The sequence below is a fragment of the Caretta caretta genome, chromosome 22 (genome assembly GCF_965140235.1).
Source record: "Caretta caretta isolate rCarCar2 chromosome 22, rCarCar1.hap1, whole genome shotgun sequence".
NCBI lineage: Eukaryota > Metazoa > Chordata > Testudines > Cheloniidae > Caretta > Caretta caretta.
In genome coordinates, this window is record NC_134227.1 from 19746126 (window position 1) to 19764099 (window position 17974).

Below are 17974 nucleotides of genomic sequence, written 5' to 3' on the forward strand. Positions count from 1 at the left end.
CTCTACAAAATGGCATTCTCTGCAGTGTGATCTTATACGTACGAGGTCACACTGTGCGGAGGACCCGTTGAACCCAACCCCTCAGCTGAGAGCTCTTTGCAGGCACCGCAGGGAGGCATAGCCCCATGTCCACACAGGGCTGCGATCATGCATCTTCCGCCACCATGCGGAATAACTCGTTTCTCATTCCCAGTCTGACGTTTCAGATGAGCAGAAGGATTGTTTTAAACACACACCACACCACACGCACCCCCCCACACACACCACACAGTTTGTCCCCCAGGAGCTGGTCCAAGTGAAAGACTTAACTACTGAATCAGCCAGGCATGAATTCTGAATACATTAGTGGAGCCGAATGTATGGCATCATCTCTCTTTGCAAGTACCAAGGGTGATGAATGTGTTTAATTATGCAGCTTGATGCATGGTGCTGGCAGGGTGCGGCTTTCTCGAGCACAAACATTCTGCAGAGTATTTAATGGCCTCCTCATGTAAGCATCAGCATCTGGCCCTGCAAGCAGCTTTTAGACAGAGCTGAAGAGAGAAAGACCCGTCTTGGTGGACTCCCGGCTCACACGCCTGTCAGCCTGGCAAGAGGGATCAAGATTTTTCTGGGCGTGCTGGGGATGTGCTCTCCACCCATCCCCAAATAATAAAATGCGTGTGGGGAGGGGGGAAACCTGTGCGCTCCATCTCTCAGGCCTAGCACTGGTCCTTCCACATGGCACGGCGAAGTTGCATTGGCCGAAAAACAGGTGCGGAGCATTCCCTAGTTTGCTTGTACTGTGTATAGAGGAGGAGAGTCTTCAGGCTTGCCAATCCAGCGCCTTTCACTAGCAGTAAGAAAATAAATAGAAAGCAATAGAATCGCCTCCTGACTTCTTAAAAAACTAACCATGAGGAGGCTGGAGAGTGCTCCAGCCAGCTCCCCATAAATGTCAGCTACCAACTCTGCTGCATGGTCCATCAGTGCGTGGCTGGGCCGAGCGCAAGCAGACTGTGCAGCTGTTGAAGTTGGCAGGAGTATTAAATGGCTGCTCTTGGGTGGGTCTGATGAATCCGGCACTAGTGCCAAATGCTGCGGTTGCTGTTCAGTGGCTTGGGAAGAATAATTCTGAATAAAACATGAAGAGCAAGTTGCTTGCTTTAAAATGCATTGTGTGCACAGGCTGGTGGCAAGACTCTGGGAGGAATCACTCCGCTCTGGCTGTGTGAAGACTGCACTTGCTGCTGCCCACCTTGGCCACGGGGAATTCAGCTCCCAGATGGAACTACGTCCATGCCACCCCACTGCCCGCAGTACACACAGCACTTCGGGAGCAGTTAGGGAGACCAACCAGTACTCAAGGGCTATGTCCAGTGCATTTCAGCCCCCATTACTGCCGTATGGGACCACCTCATGATCTTGTAATGTATTTATCCTCACAACACCCTGGGCTAGGTTAGTGCTGTTATCCTGTTTTACACAAGAAGAACTGAGGCACAAACAGGCTAAGTAATTGGCCAAGGTCACATGGGGTCTGAACCAGGTTTCTGGCCAACACCTTAACGACTGGACCATGCCTCCTCTCTGTACTCCAGGTGGCCTTGGGATTTAGACATGCTCATTGCCCCAGTTACTGTCCTGCATTCATTGTTTTATAACTGGGTAAACAAGAAACACCATCTGGCTATGGCGGGAGTCAAGGGCCATGGATAAGACTTTGGGTTAGCAAAGGGGAAGGAGAGGACCTCATGGCTCATGTCAGTCTACGGCAGCATAGTTTGGCTTCCAGGAATAGAACCAGACAGTCCCAAGTGTCCCCATGACTCTGCCCTTCTGGAGTATTCAGTACCCCCTACCTGCTGTTGGGATGGGTCACGTTAATCTGCAGATCATTATGCCACATTGCCGGAGTACAAGAATGCCCCAGCTGCTTCCTGCACGGGGCAGTGTCTGGCAAAGCAGGTGTTTGCAGGGCTTTCTATTCTAAGAATTCGGGGCCTTTCCATAGTAGGGAGGAACAGCCAGGTAGGAAATGTTTGTGAAAGGGAAGTCAGAATAATGATTAGATGGGTATGGGGTGGCACCGTGTCCTGCTCAGTACAGTTCTGGTGGTGCCAATCTGTCGGTCTTTACATGCAGCTCGATCTAGCCAATTCACCTCTCGGAAGGCTCCTGGCATTAGGGTATCTGAGCGTCCACGTCACATTGCTGTTTGCATTTCCCAGGTGCACAGAAAAACTATGGGTCATTTACCCATCGCTTCAGCTGGGCAAATAGGTGGCCATGAAACATTCCTCCCCACTCCTCTTCCTGTGACCCTCCTGGCTGAGCCGTCTCTTAGTTGGAGGTGGGCTTTGCTCCCAGTCTCACCCCTGTGGGCCATTTCAAGTCTTTACTCTGTTCTGCTGCCATCTCCTGCCAGAGCTGAGGATTCTAGACCAGGACGAATTTACATGTGGAAACCAGACAAGCCCTAAATCCATCTCCCCCAGACAGAGGAAAAGAGAGAGCCCAGGATTTATCCCTGAAGGGGTTTGTGACACCTGAACACACCATGTAGCCTTCAAGCTCATTGGACACGAGCCCACAGAGATGTGTAATGCTGGTAGCCCACAAGCACCCATTGAACTGCATGCACGCACATGCAGGAAGGTCTAACTGGGCTATGGGGGCATCAGGTGCTTTGACACTACCATGGTCTGATACCATAGTGGCTCTGGAGTCACCTGGGTCAGATCTGTTTGATCTTTGTACCCCATGTGCTCTTGGAACTTGCTACTGCTTGTGCCTTCACTTTCTCAGGGCAGGAGCTTGTGCCCAAGACACTTCAACAGGGACCAATGGGACACATAGTCCCGACCTTATCAATTGAACAGATGCACTAAAACCAAAGTTTTATTAGTGGGACCTCGTTCCGTTTAGGAAGATGTAGAATTTGTCCCCTCAGCCAGACCCATTCAGGCTGCCAGCCCCTCTGCATGCAGCACAGAGTGTTTTAACTAGGTGCACAGGACTGGCCAAATCAGAGGGGTCTATCTAGTTCAATGGCCTGTTTGTCCTGGTGGCCTGCACCTGTGTTTCAGAGGGAAGGTACAAGAATCCCTGCAGTAGAGTAGACAATTATGGAACGTGACCTTAAGGAAAGTTTTCTCCTGATGCCCGTTAATAAGGGTCTGTCTACACTGCACTTAGACACACACGGCTGGCCCATGCCAGCTGACTCGGGCTGTGGGGTTCTTTAATTGCAATGTAGCTGTCCAGGCTTGGGCTGGAGTCCAGGCTCTAGGACCCTGCAGATAAACAGCCCTGCAGCCCAACTCGGCTGGCCAGGTATCTAATTGCAGTGTAGCCATTGGAGGCTGGTTTAGGCCCTGAAGCAGGAAGATTTAGGTGCCACCCAAAACCCTTTGGGTTGTTTTGCTCTTCGTTACTGTGAGCCTGAATGTTCTTGTTATTCACATAAATGTCCAACCCTTTTCTGAGTCTTGAAGTTCTCTAAGCTTGGCAGTTTCATAAACCACTGTACTAGGTCTGGGGCATTTTCAGGTGCACTGTTGGAAGATTTGGGCCAAGAAATGGTCCCAGGCAAACTGTGTCTAACGGCCACTGCCAGGTGCCAAGTAACACTCGTTACCTGCTGCCTTGCCCCGTTTAGACGAAGCGTACTATCCCCGCTACCAGGCAGATTTGCTCAAAGGTTTTTTATGCAGCATAAAAAGCATTTTCCTTGTGCTAGAGGCTAAATTGTGTTCCTAACCCAGGCTCTGCTCCTTCAGACACTTGTGCATAACCTGAACTATACTTATGTCAATGTCTTCAAAGGGACTACTCATGTCAGGAAAGTTAAGCGCATCCATAAGAATTTTCAAGAGCAGCGCTGAAATCTGGATGCTGCCCAAGGAGCTGTGTTGTGTGCCTCCGTGGTGTAGATTGTTTGTTTATACACCCCTAGTCAGCTCATAGAAAATGGTTTTCTCCTCTTCAAAAATACTAGAAGCAAGCGTCAGTAGCAGCAGGAAAACCAGCCGACAATGAAACAAGACAAGGGATCCTGACATTCCCCTCCAAGATGCATGATTCCTCTGTGCAGGATGTGGCTGGTCTCTGAGACAGGGAAGCCAGAGAGAATCAGAAACACCTACTGGATCAACAAGGCTTTCCTCTTGAATGCAGGCGTGTCACTTTCAAGGCAATATGGGGGCTTTCGTCTTTACCATAGGACTTAAATGTCTGCAGCAATGGGACCCCCATCATTTTCCTTGGGAGACTTCCCCCTGTCTCTCTGTCAGGAAATCTTCCCTGATATTACCATGTCTACACTGACAAGCTTACAGTGGCACAGCTGTAGTGACAGGAGAGAGCTCTCCCATCGACATCATAAAACTGGCTCCAAGAGCAACGGTAGTGATGTCAGCCGGAGAATTCTCCCGCCAGCGTAGCGCTGTGCACACCATCACTTCTCTTGGTGTAACTTACGTCACACGGGATGGTTTTTTCACACCCCTGAGCGACATAAGTTTTACCAACAAAAGTGCTAATATAGACATAGCCTTAGTTTCCCAGAGCTGCAGAAGAGCTCTGTGTAGCTCAAAAGCTTGTCTCTTTCATCAACAAAAGTTGGTCCAGTAAAAGATCTTAACCTCACCCGCCTTGTCTCTCTCTCTCATAGACCTCTTAGCCACCCTGTAGCCAAGAGATGCAGATTTAACCCTTTTAGGGCCCAGTCCTTTCAAGGAAGAAGAAGAATTCATATTGACTTCACTGTGCTTTGGCTAGACTGTCTCTCTCTTTGGTCAGTCAGTCTTTGCTGCTCCCTGGACATTTTTTATTGCCTCCCACCAGTTGTGTCACACTCTGCTAGTGAAGCTCTCGAGACCAAGAGCCTGATCCCAGGCAAGGCCACACACTGAGCATTCCCAGGTGCTTTCTGCAGTCACAAGTGAGGCAATTGTGTGGCCAGAGCATTTACACTGTAGTGATTGGACTCTGCTTTCTTTTGTATATATAGCCAGTGCAACTAGAACGCGCGCGCGTGTGTGTGTGTGTGTGTGTGGGCACAGGTGCAAGTTGATATGTGTGCATAGATGCATGCATAGATCCCTTGTTTGTACAGGAGATTTCTCTGGTAAATGACTAGTCACAGCCTTGCAAAATCACTTACTTTTTTTTATTAGTACAAATCTCATACTCATGATTGTGAGCAACAGATGCCAGGCAATACCACAAGCTCTCTGCCCATCCTCATATACACACCTCTCCCCACCCTCAGCGCAGGCCAGGTGCTAGCCCCCGTGGCCACCAAGTAGCTAATGAAGTCTCAGAATTTGGCTCACATCTCTCCCTGCCCCACGTGCTCCCTCATGCTGCTTCCCAAAAACCCTTGTTTTCAAAAATCCTGGAGTAGTTTATTGCTTTCATGCCCCAAAGAGTCTCCATGTATTTGCATGAGTTGAGGGCATTCTCAGGCTGACTTCAGTAGCTGAGCCTAAATGTGCCCAGCTCCCTGACTCTTAGAGCAGGGCAGTAGGAGAGCGCCACTGTGAGAGAGGTCTAACTCCTCCCACAGTTTCCTGCGCAACCTCAGCTGGGCCCCTCACTCCTGGGGAGTGTTAATCCATCTTCCCCCAGCGGCTTCCCATCAGCCTCATCCATGCTAGAAAGAATGGGCGTCGGGTGAGAGGACTCCCAAGGACACTCGGTGTGTTGGTGTCTGCCTGGCACCAGGGAAATGTGCAGGGGCAGTGAGTCCCATGTGGCGACAAGCCCCTTTGTAATAACCATGCTGGGAGTAGAGTCTCCTGGGCCAGTCAGCTGGGCCCTGTGCCTTTCCCCCTCTCCCCAGTGAAGGACAGACCAGTGCTGAGACCCTACAGTTTCTCTTAACATGGCCTTGCACCAGTATGACACAGCCACTCTCCAGAGCCCGGGCTTCACGTGCCCGCATGGTGCCCTTCTTTGTACAGCCCTGGCAGGTTGTGCCCTGGGGAAAGCTCTGGAGAACACTCAGATGGTAGACATGGACAGAGACCTTTTAGGTTCTTCCTGTCCATCTCATGCTCCAGAGGACTGGGTAGGATAGTTCTCTACAGTGTATTCTCCAGACCTTTGCCCAGCAGAGCTGAGAAAAGCCCTGGTAGCCCTGTCCAGTCCTTCCCTGACAGGAGGACGGGAGCCAGAGCAGTCTATTCCCAGGATAAGGTGCCACCAATAACAGCACTCCTAGAAAGGGTGGGGCCAGATCCCCGTATGACATCCCACTCCCAGGGCCCTGGTCACTCCACTGAAAATTTTTGCAGAGGCCAAGGCACCATCATAGCTATTCCCACAGCACTGCTGCAGTTCCAGGACCAAGACTGCCTTCATTTAACTGCATCACCTTCTCCCACTTTCCTTTGGTCTCTAAAGCCAGCACCAGCCCCACGTCAGGCCTAGGGACTGCTGCCATCGTGGGCATCCTCATCGTTATCTTTGTGCTGCTCCTGGTGGCTGTGGACATCACCTGCTACTTCCTGAACAAGTGCGGCCTGCTGATGTGCATCGCTGTCAACCTGTGCGGCAAGTCCGGGCCCGGGGCCAAGGGCAAAGACATGGAAGAGGGCAAAGCTGCCTTCTCGTGAGTAATCTCTCTGCTCGCCTCTGACCTGTCCTTCCGTTAACCATGAACTTCCTAGAGTGGAACAGCCCCCCACTGCAACACCTCTACCCTCTAATCCAGTCCTGTAGCCTCAGGTGCCAAGTGGCAGCCTGACTGGGAGCCACAAGCTCCCGCAGTGCCTTGAGACTGCTGCCCTTCCCCCCAGAGATTCATGCCTCCCCACAGCGTGTTCCAGCCTCAGAAGAGGCTGCATTTCTGGGGAAGCCGGTGATCAGGCTGACTTCAGCTGTGCTGCTCTGGCACTGCGTGGGGGTTACTTCTGGGAGGGGATTTGGTTGGGGATCACTCTTGCTCTGCTGTTTCTTCGGGAGGGGTTTCTTCTGGGGGTCCCCCCCCTTTTTTTTTTTTGCCCCATTCTCCTCCAAAGCTAGCATCAGGCTGACCTAGAATCCAGTAAGCTCAGCCGGAGGAGATCACATATCCAGGTGCCACGTCCTTGTCAGGAGGCAGAGGGCATTGCGTATGCAGCGTCCCAGGGTGACTCGGGTGGGAGGGGATGAGCTACTCACTGACGCTGGGCACTGCAATGGTCCTTGTTTTGGGTTTGGGAAGGGGGCATGTGTTAGGACTGAGAACCAAGCCACTTTCCAGGCCAGCCTCGCCCTACCATGTGGACAGTTGCTGCTAGCATGGCCCTCCCACCCTCAGGGAAGGGTGCTTGTTTGAGGCTGTGAACCACTCACCCAAGCTTGCAATTTCCTTTCAGAAAAGACGAGTCAAAGGAGCCCATTGTGGAGGTGCGGACTGAGGAGGAGCGGACCCCGAACCATGACGGGGGCAAACACACAGAGCCCAACGAGACCACGCCGCTGACGGAGCCTGAGTAGGTTGACATTCGGTTGTTCTAGTGCGCGGTCAGTGCAGCCCCATCTGCCACTGTGACCTCTGGCCTCTCACGTAGGTAACCCAGGCAAGAGAAGGAGAACGGTCAAGGCTCGGAGCTGGGTCCCTGCCCTGTCATAGTGAGGAGCTCCTCTCTCCCTCGGCACCATTGCCTTTGTAATATTTGCAAAGAACGAGACCAAAGCTTTGGTGCCAAGTGCTTTACTGTCACCCAGCCCTGCTTATTGCAAGGGCTCCGGGGCAGATGCCCCATATCACACTGCCTCCTGGCGGCGTGATGCTGTGCCAATCACTGACGATACCACGTCGACGCCTGCTTGCCCCGAGCGAAAGGGCCTCCTGGAATTGATAGCAACAGAGCAGCTGCGCTCTGGATTTGTGCCAGATTTATAGCTGTGTGGAGGGCACATAGCAAGTTGAGACATCGCTGCCTGCACACTGGGCCAAGAGAGGGTTTGGGAGTCACCCATGGGTCTCGTGTGCACCAGAGAAATGAACCATTTGGTCATGAGCCATGGTTTGGTGCATCCACACTAGCCAGGATTAACTAGATTTGCCCAGCATCCAATTTAGCACTGGTCTAAACTGTGGTACTTGCAGTGGCCTCTGGGCACCTACTCCATCATTCCCAGTTCAGCTCCCAGAAGCAGTGCATGTTGGGAGATTTCAGAAGGCCACCGGTGTACTGTGTGGCAGAAATGGGCAGAGTATTTGAACTGTATCTACTTGTTTGAATTCACTAAACTGGCTGTGATGGACCGGTTTATCCTTAAGCATTTATTAAACCTGCTGGAAGATGGCCCATTCTAACAGGGTATTGGGCCATCTCTGTGTGTGGATGCCAAGTGTCTTACAGACACTCCTGGGCTCTATGGAACAGGACATAGATATCATCTGAGCTCTCCAAGAAGAAATAATGTCTATGTCCAGTTCATTTTTTGGCTCTGGTTTGGGGTTGACCCAGTGGGCTTCTTATTTCCTCGCTGGGTTGTCAAATCATAGGGTTTCTAGGCTTCCCCATCCGTAGTGCTGCTCTATTCCCTGCTGGGGTGAGAAGTGAGAATAACTGGTGCTATGGCTTTGCTGACGAACTGGGTGTCTGGGCCTGGCTAGGAGAGAAGCGGGAGCCATGTTTACGCAGCAGCACTGGCCTGGGGATGTGCTCTTGCTGTTGAATGTGTTGAGCTTTCCGTGGGTTGTTTTGTTGAACTTTTAATGAAGTGATTAACCTTTATGGAGGTTGCCCCCAATTAATAAGCCAGCAGCGGTGGTGTGGAAAGCGCTGGCTTCTCTCTCGATTAACCGTTGTCTTTCCAGCAGTGTGCCTCCCCCTCTCCCTCCCTCTCCCTCCTCATTAAAGCTTCAGAAAGGCTCCCATCAGTAAAGCTGTCTAAGCTTCATTGTGGCTGCCAAAGCGTGGTTTGTGCTGTCACACATCTTCCTGAAGTAACACTGACCCTAGTTGGAACCAAACTAAAGGCAGACTCGGTCAAAAGGGAGGAAGGTGCTGGCCCAAAGTGTGTGGGACTCATACTCTCTGAGGCTGGATGAAAATAAGAGGTGCACAGATACCAAGGCAGGGCTAAGGCTGGAGGTTTGGACTCAGGGCCCTGGATCAGGACCAGAAACATTGGTGAGGCCGAGGTGTGTTACTGGATCACAAGATTGGGGCCTCAGGAGCAGGAGGAAGACACGGGTTCATGGGCTGTTGGGGAGGAGGGAGGCTAGGTTAGGGGAGAAGAGCCTCTCTGCAGGGCATAGGTTGGGGTGAAGTTTGTGTTGAGATTTGATGCACAAAACGCCATGTGAGCAAGCTGCTCCTGGAATGCCATGTACTCTCTGCTCTTCCTCCTCTTCCTCGTCGCTCTTTGATCTCCCCACTTGGTGCCTGTTCCCAGTTGCACATCTGGGTTCAGCAGGTTCCTCTTCTCTTGCTTCTATGTCCTCTGTGTGCATTACAACCGCATGCTACGCTGCTGCTTGTACTGCGCCGTCTCTCGCGCCCTCTTGCACTTCCACTCCGTTCCCCCGATCATTTATGGGCTTCATTGTCTATTTCTCTTCTACTCCTGTCCTCCTCGCAGGCACCCAGCTGACACCACAGCTACGGTGGAGGATATGCTGCCTTCCGTAACCACGGGCACCACTAATTCTGACACTATGACCGAAACCTTTGCCACTGCTCAGAACAGCCCGACCAGCGAGACCACCACCCTGACTTCCAGTATTGCCCTGCCAGCCACAGCTATCCCTGACTCAAACTCCGTGCCGCCCAGCCAGGCCACTCCGGCCAAAGGGGCAGCCACCTCCGCTTCCTCGCCACTGGCCTCCTCGGCCCCCAAAGTCGCCCCCCTTGTTGACCTCAGCGACACCCCAACTTCTACTCCAGCCACTAGTAATTTGTCTTCGAGTGTCCTGGCCAACCAGGGGGCGGTGCTCAGCCCCAGTGCTGCCACCAGCATGGCTGAGGCCTCAAAGGCGCCAGCTGGTAGCAAGCCGTCTGCCCCAGCCCCTGCAAACCCCACTAGCCCTCCAGCTTCTTCAGAGCCCAAGCAGGAGTTGTCACGCACCAAAAGCCCAGAAAAGGAAGCTGTACAGCCCAGCATGGTGAAGAGTCCAACAGAAACAGCCAAGAACCCAACTAACCTGAAGAGCGAGGCTGCCTCAGGCAGCACCACAAACCCCTCCCAGAACGAGGACTTTAAAATGGACGAAGGGACCTTCAAGACCCCAGACATTGACCTTGCAAAGGATGTTTTTGCAGCTCTTGGCACTACTGCTCCTGCCAGTGTGGCTAGTGGGCAAGCTCGCGAGCTTGCTTCTTCCACTGTAGACAGCTCTGTACCGCTGGCACCTGCAAAGACCGAGTATGGCTGCCTTTAATCTTCTGTGGGTTGTGTGCTGTGTGTCTTGTGCATTAGTGCTGTGTTCTTGTTGGATGTTCTCTGAACTAACCTCATTGTTTCTCTAGCAAACTAACTCACCCGTTAACCACTATGGCAGGACCCAGCACTAGGGAGGTCAGGTGAAAGGAGGAGTAGGGGGCCCCTGGGTGCAGTGCAGACAGGTGTCTAGTCCCCAGAGAGAGATGAAGAAATGGATTAATAATGTGTTACCTTTTAGACTTCCCAATAGCTCCATCCTGTTCCCGATTCTGTTGGGAAAGGGCTCAAGATCACTTCCTTGTGGCAAAAAGGGGCCTGATCCTGAGAAACACTGTGCTCCTGAAGTTCACTGGTGACAACAGACCAAATTCAATTTCACCAATGTAAATCCAGAGAAGCTAAACTAGAGTGACTCCAGATTTACTCTATTGCAAGGCAAGGCAGAACCTGGCCAAAAGGGGAATTGTGGGTGCTCGGTACGTCTCAGGATCAGGCCCTATATTAGCAAGTTCGCTATGGGGAGGGACCTGAGGCAAGCCTGCCTGTGGGACAAGCACAGCTGTTTGGGGCTGGCCCATTTGGCCTTGTCTCATCCTGGTGAGCCAGTGATGAATTTCCCTCCATCCAGTCTCCCCTCGGCTCCCACAAGCGATTAAGAGAAAGCCATTAAGCCTGTAGGCATGAAGGGACACAGCCTCATTCCATCTGGACGGGATCCCCTCCCACCCCCGGGCATCACCCTGTGCCTTGTGTTTGGCAAGAGACACTGTGCTGCTGGGAGTTGCAGACAGCTTTGGCTGCAGCATTAGCTATTTCTGGTTGGTGATGTGGGGGAAGGTTGAGCGAGGTGGGAGGACAGGGCTGCTTTCCTGGCTCAGCCTGGACAGCGGTTCCTGGGAGAGCCAGCAAAGCAGGGGCATGGCAAGTGCTGATGGGCAGTTCTTGGACTCTCTCTCCTGTTCTGGGTGTTTGCACTGTCTGGGTTCAGCGCTGCCTGGTTGGGTGCCGCACATTGTCAGAGACAGGATCAGATGAGGGAAGCAGCCACTCCTTCCCAAATGCAGTCGGGCTGGTATCCTCCTGAGGGAAAGGGGGTTCTTGTGTTGGAAGAACAGCTCACATTTGTTGGAGAAGCTGGTTTGATGTGGTACGATGCTGAGTCGTGGCTTTGGCTGGAACTCCCCCCCCGGCTCCTTCCCAGGAAAAATACCCCTGTGCTCACAGCCTTGTGTATTAGCACCGGCAAAGCACAGGCCTGGCACTCCGGTTTGATTTCAGTGCAGTTCCTCTGGTGTGGGCAGTGCTCAGTCAGGCCCTAAGTGCTCTGCAGCCTGCAGGGAGTTCCTGCCAGAGTATGCGCGGATCCACAGCATTAGCTACAGGTGCCTGGCACCTCGTGGCTTCTGGTCACCCCATCAAGCCTGCCGTGCTGCTTCCGTCCACTAACGCCCTGGAGAGTGACTGTTCAGTGGGGCAGCACGTGCCCCACACAGCACAGCGGGTACGGTCAGCCTGGCAGGGTCAGCAGCACGCAGAGGTACTTGGGCTGGTCTGACCACACAGCTGTAGTGACCAAAGCTAAGTGACTCCATGGCAGAGGAATCCTCGTTCACTTATTTGTATCGCAGTAGTGCCTATCGGCCAGGGCCCCCTTGCGCTAGGTGCCGGACACCATATAAGGAAGTCCCTGGCCTGAAGAGCTTGCAGCCTAAGTGCTAGGGTGCTGTAGCATGTGCTGCTGGGATGAACGTGAAATAAGCTCAGGGGATGCATTGCCAGCAGCGAGCCGGCGTGTCCACCTGCAGCCCCTCTTCCCACTGGCACAGGCAGAGTGTCCTTCCAGTCCTGCCCTCTGCCCGCTTCACATGAATCCAAGGTAGGAACTAAAAAGCATCTCTGCAGTGTACCCGTTTGGCATCAGGGTATTCTCTTCTCTTAGCTAGTCTGCCCCCCGGCCGGCAGGGCTGTGTGAGGGGAACCCCTGGGCAAATTCACAGCCTGCATCGTAGACTCTGAGAGGAAATCTCTACACTTCAAATATCCCCGTCCCTAGCCAGTCACATCAGTGACGACGACCAGGCTGTTCCAGAGCTCCAGCTACCAAAGCAGCGGTTGTGAAGTGAACCCAGGAAACTTTCTCACTAGCTAGACCCCTCAGCTGGAGATGGCCAGTGTGCTGTAAATGCACCACACAGCCTGGCAGGAGCAACGGATGGGGATTGCTTCCATCTGTGGATACCTGGTTTCCAGTCCTGCTTGGCTCAGCAGGAAATGAGCTTTGCAGCCTCTGCTGGTGGCGATAGAGTGTTGTGGCCTCTCCCCCACATGCATGCTGTCTCCGTTTCCGTGTGGGGGGAAGGAGAGCATGCACTGGCTTTGTTGGAATTTAGATTCATGTTAGATAAATACATCCCAGGTCACAGTTTTCAATGTGAAAAAAGTGAACTAATTGCGAGCAGGAAGGATCTGAGGCTCCCAAGGAAGCCGAGGTAGATGTTGCTCAAATCCAGAAATCCCCCACTGCTTACTCTTGTGTCACAGAGTTAGGGCCAGATCTTCAGTCTCTACTCACATTAGCTTGCACTGCTGGAGAAGGGCACTCACCTTAAAGCTGCTGTACAGGGCCGCGTGAGGGCCCAGGGCTGGCTGAGGGTGAAGCTGGGGTGCATGCATTGTACCAGTCTCCCCTCCCCCAGCAGAAGAGCCCCTGTGGCACCACTGTAGCTGGTGTACGTTCAAGTAGCCCTGTGGTTTCTCTAACTCAGGTGGGTCCCCTTGCTAGCCCCAGGAGGTTGCACTTGGGAATTACAGCCCTCGTTTCTGAGGATGTCAGTCTCAGAGCTGGGAGAATAAACTCCATCCCTTTTTCTCTCTGCCCATGTACCATGGTGTTCTCAGATTTACTCTCAGAATACTTCCTCCAAGAAAACCCCCGCTATTCAAAATTCAGCCGGTTTTGATTGGGCGCTCAGGTCACATGGTATTTTTTCTGTCCTTTGAGTGGATGGGGTGATTTGTAGAATCAAGTTTCCATTGCAGATGCACACGGCGTTTGCATTTCCTGCAAATGCTTCTGGCAGCAGCCTGGTTCTGTGGAGCATTCATGGAAAGCAAACCCAAAGGGGATGGGGATGAAGTCCAAGCAAATGTATTTCCAAAGTTGAAGATCTTTTGCAATATTCCCCCAGCTCTAGTCACGCTGCTGTAGAAGGTGGGGTGATGCTTTGTATGGAACACCTGGGAGCCATTCCAGAAGTATATCGCACATCTAACTAAAAAAGTAAATAAACCAACTGATGGCCTCTCTCTAAACTGTGCTGTTTTGGTGACTTTTCCACAGGAAAACCCCTGTAGAAGAAAAATCTGAGGTGCAAGCAACGGAACCTAAGACACCTCCAGCAGAAGTCAAGACGGTCCCTAACGAAGCCACACAAACAAATGAAAACGAGAGCAAAGCATGATCAGCAACAGAAAAGAAAAAAAATGACAGAACAACTTCACCTGAGCATTTAAAACACACCACACATCTCATTCCTCTAGTGTCTTTTGCCTTTAAAAGAAAACCAGACAAAATGAAAAAATACAGAAATGGGGATCTCTTTTTTTTTTCTTTGTAGGTTTGTAGGAAGGTTCTGTTTGTTGTGCACTTGCTTTTAAGGAAAAATAAAATATGTTTTTTAAAAAAGGTTGATCCCGCAACCCGATCAGGGCTCAACGAGCCCTGCATATATTCAAACAAACAAGGTCACAAGCATCAGTTGCGAAATGGTTAGGAAGCTCAAAACCTACTAGATTTAGGGGCGGGGTGGGAAGTTAACCCTGACTTTTCTTTGGTTAGCCTAACAGAGTAAACAGCCGTACCATCAGGTACGGCCAGTACTGAATGATCAAAATCCACAATTTATTTTTATACTTTTCAGTTGAGTTTGAAATATGTAAAGCCTCGTAAATAAGTTAACATTTCTGTTCACTTTATATTTGTTCAGTAGGCAAAGTGTCTCTCGCCCTTTGTGACTGAATCCAATCTCCAGCTTAGACCATTATTTGGGGGTTTATTATTATTATTGTTATTTTTAGGAAGAATGCCAAAATTGCAGTTTTGGGGATATATTTCAATTTGCAGTATTCAGACTTTACATTTTTTTAAAAATTTTTATTTTAAATCTTTTTGCCAACTTTTGTTTTTTCCAGTGTTTACAATCGACAAATTTTTTTTTACTTTTGTTGTGTTTAAATGTACGTGTAAAATAGCTGCCTTTTTTTTAAAGTAAATACAGTCTATAGATATTAGATTTACTAGCATGCTTGCTTTGCAAAGGGAGACATTTTAAAATATGGATGTTTACAATAGTTGTTTCCCCTTTATCTTTTTTAATTATTATTATTATTATAATTATTGTTTCTTACTGGAGTAAGAAGATAAGTAACACCGTTCATTTTACTTTTGGTGGGTGGACAACTTGACACCAACCAAGGCCTGTGTCTAGCAATGCATTTAAGTGCATTAACTTTAAGCATGGGCCTAGTTAATGGAAATACTGTTATGCTTAAAGTTAAGCATGCGCTTAAGTCCTTTGCTGGACCGGGGACCAACTGCATAAGAGAAATATGTTCTCTACTTTTCTTAGACATTCTCCCCTGTTCCTTCCAGGAATCCTCCCTCAGCTCTGAGAAGCAGAAGGGAGTTTGTGCAGTCAGGGCTGGTCTAGTCTCGGTGAATAGATGTTTGAATAAACCAATTCCCCCTTTTTAGAAAAAAAAAAGTAGTAAATAAATACTATTTTCTTTTACTCTAGGATTTAAAAGGAAAGAGCTTGTGCACTTCAGGAAACTAGTATCTTCTTTTGGGGAGTGGAAACACTAAAAAGTCCTTTCATTCACTAGGAGTGAAATTCACCAACACAAGGTGTATGCGCCACGTTTGTGGTCTGATCCTGTAAAGATTTAACTGCATGATTTGCTGCTCACTGAGTAATCCACTAATGCTTTGCCGGATCAGGGCCTTAAAGACTTTATCTGAAGGCTCTTGACACTGATGGAAAGACTCCCATTGACTTCATTGGCCTTTGGATCATAGCTGTAGTGCTCAAAATGAGGCTGATGCGGTGCGTAAGCTTTGCACAGGGGTGAACTTTGCTCTTACAGCAACATCAGTGACAACTGCTATTTGGAATCCTAGAAAAACTGCAAATTTTGGGTGCGAAAAAGAGCGAATGAGGGGTGGGGCACAGGAGGAAGAGAGGGTGGTTGGGGGAAGACCAGCCTTTGTATAGAAATTTTCCCCCTTTTTTGGGTTTTTATTTTGTTTTTAATTTTTTTGTTTTGTTTTCCATTCTACTTTAGATCTGCAAGCTTGTGCACTGTGGGCGCGTGAGTATTTTAGTGTGAAATGTGGTTTTTGTCATAGTATTGAAATAATGAAAATAAAAAAAAATCTTCAACATAGTTTGGATGTGGAAGGTGTAGCGGATAGTGCAGATAAAAAAAATTATTCAGGAAAATAAATAAAGAGAATAAGTCTTATAAGGAACAGAAGCCTTTAAACGAGAAACAAACAAACCTGACTACAGCATATATCCTTTGTGCTATGGTAATGAACAAATGAAAGAAGATTTTGGGTGGGGAGACTGCAGTTTGGCTCAGCTACATTGAACCACTCTTTTCAGTGTACTCTTATAATGACGCAGTCTTTAACAGTGGCATCGCTAGATTATAATTTCAAACTGTGAAAAATAATGGTCTTGTCATTTGCTAAATGTGGGGGTTTTTTGCATTTTTTTTCTCAGCTCCTGGGGATGGAAATGGAGGCTATCTGTGTGTGTGTATCTATGTAAACATAGATGTAAACACAACGCCCATCCTTAACATGCCACTAGGATGGATGGATGTTTGATTAAACATCCTGGACCAAATCTGACCCTTGCTTATCCCCATTGGAGCAGTGTGGGTATAACTAGGGGGAAGATTTGGCCCATGGTCCCTAAGAAAACATTTTTTTAAAAGAGATGGATTGATCAAATGTGGCATGAAAGGCCACCGTGGCTTCTAGAGAGGAAGAGTCCTCATAGCCATGGGGGAATCGATGAGTTGGAAGAGAGAGTGTGTACCTCAGTTTACCAAGAGAATCTGTTCATCATTCGTGTGAAGTTGTTGATGGCTTTGACTTGCTTTGCCAACTATATTCTATACCTCATAAGTTATTACCCCTTGAGAGCTGAGCAGCTGTTATGAGGCAAATACTGCACAATCCTAATGATTAGATACAAATCCACTGACACTGGCCAAGGTCTGTTTGATAAGTACTTGGACTTGTGATATGGATACCTAAATTGGCATTTGTCTCAAATAGGAAGCCAGTTCAGAGCCAGATCCAAAGCCCATCCAAGTCAATAAGAAAGACTCCTGTTGACTTCAGTGGGCTTTGAATTGAGACTCCTGAAGTGGGACATCATTTCTAGATATCCGCAAAAGCTGTGGTTACTGGACTAGTAGACAAATCCATTCTGCCCCTTTTCAATACTGACCTGAGATTTCTCAACAATCAGTACTTGCGTATCGACTCTTGAAAGCATTGTTATACTTTTCCATAACCAGAGAATGTCATTTTAATTTAGAAACATTCCACTTTTCTGAACTAAAATAGTTTCGTCCTCATTATTTTTTTTAATCTTTGAAGAGGGACCAACCTGACACCATTTACATTGTATATATTTATATATGTGTTGTTGCCACACACATATATTTATATAGCCACCGAGACTGATCAGCTTCTGGTAGTGGAGTGACTGCATTTCATGGTGCACCATACATACAATACCAAGACAACAGCCCATCCAATTGTTCAGCTTTTAGACTGGAGTTTTATTTTCACACTTTTATATGGAGCCTTCGGACCCCAGGTTTTCGCAATAGGCTGTTTTGATAGTGGTTCTCAGACCCTCCATTGACATCCCTACCCAGCATTCCCTACTTTTGGGGGCCTTCTATCTTGTTATAAAAAAACAAAAAACTTTTTACCAAGTGAAACATTGATACCACCTTTATTTCCATTCTCACCGGTGTAAATACTGATACTAACTGAGAATTTTGACTTTGCATTCTGTCAGAATACTTGTGTTCAAATAAAAATTACAAAAAAAAAAAAAAAAGCCCACTTAAGTCTAAGCTTTTTGTTGCCTGGTGTGTCGTGTGTCCAAACATAGGCCCACAAGAGCCTTTCCAGTGTTTAATATTTGATCCTTCAAGGGGTTCAGGCACCAACTTCTATTGTTACTAGCACAGTGGTGACAATAGGAACTGTTAGTTCCAGTTAAAAGAGACTGAGTCATCTTGATAGTGGAGTGGAGACTGAGGAAATGGATTACTCAACTGTTCTGTTCATTCCCTCTGAAGTACCTGGCTTTGTCCAATGTCAGAAGGCAGGATACTGGGCTAGATAGACCTTTGGTCTGACCCAGTATGGATGTTCTTATGTTCTTTAGCAGAGAAGGATTCGGATCTGTACCATGGGAGAGGTGATGCTTGTGGGATGGACTCTCCCAAGACCAGCTGTTGTTCCAGTTCCTCACCTTTGCTGGAGGCTCTTCTTCCACCTCATAGACCGCTT

At 49.2% G+C, this 17974-nt stretch overlaps 1 protein-coding gene across 8 annotated transcripts in view; it reads left to right on the top strand.

The window, feature by feature from the left end:
* The window catches only part of NCAM1 (neural cell adhesion molecule 1), a 255338-nt gene extending 239747 nt beyond the window's left edge, over positions 1 to 15591 (top strand). For 4 of the 8 annotated variants that reach the window (XM_048827247.2, XM_048827246.2, XM_048827248.2 and 1 more), the window contains 4 exons: positions 6391 to 6598; positions 7347 to 7463; positions 9568 to 10350; positions 13709 to 15591. In XM_048827247.2, the coding sequence (XP_048683204.1) occupies positions 6391 to 6598; positions 7347 to 7463; positions 9568 to 10350; positions 13709 to 13829 (1229 nt within the window). In that variant the 3' untranslated portion in view covers positions 13830 to 15591. The remainder of the gene's footprint in view (positions 1 to 6390; positions 6599 to 7346; positions 7464 to 9567; positions 10351 to 13708) is intronic. The other 4 variants (XM_048827251.2, XM_048827250.2, XM_048827254.2 and 1 more) reach the window with 1 other exon arrangement.
* Positions 15592 to 17974: the final 2383 nt, after the last annotated feature.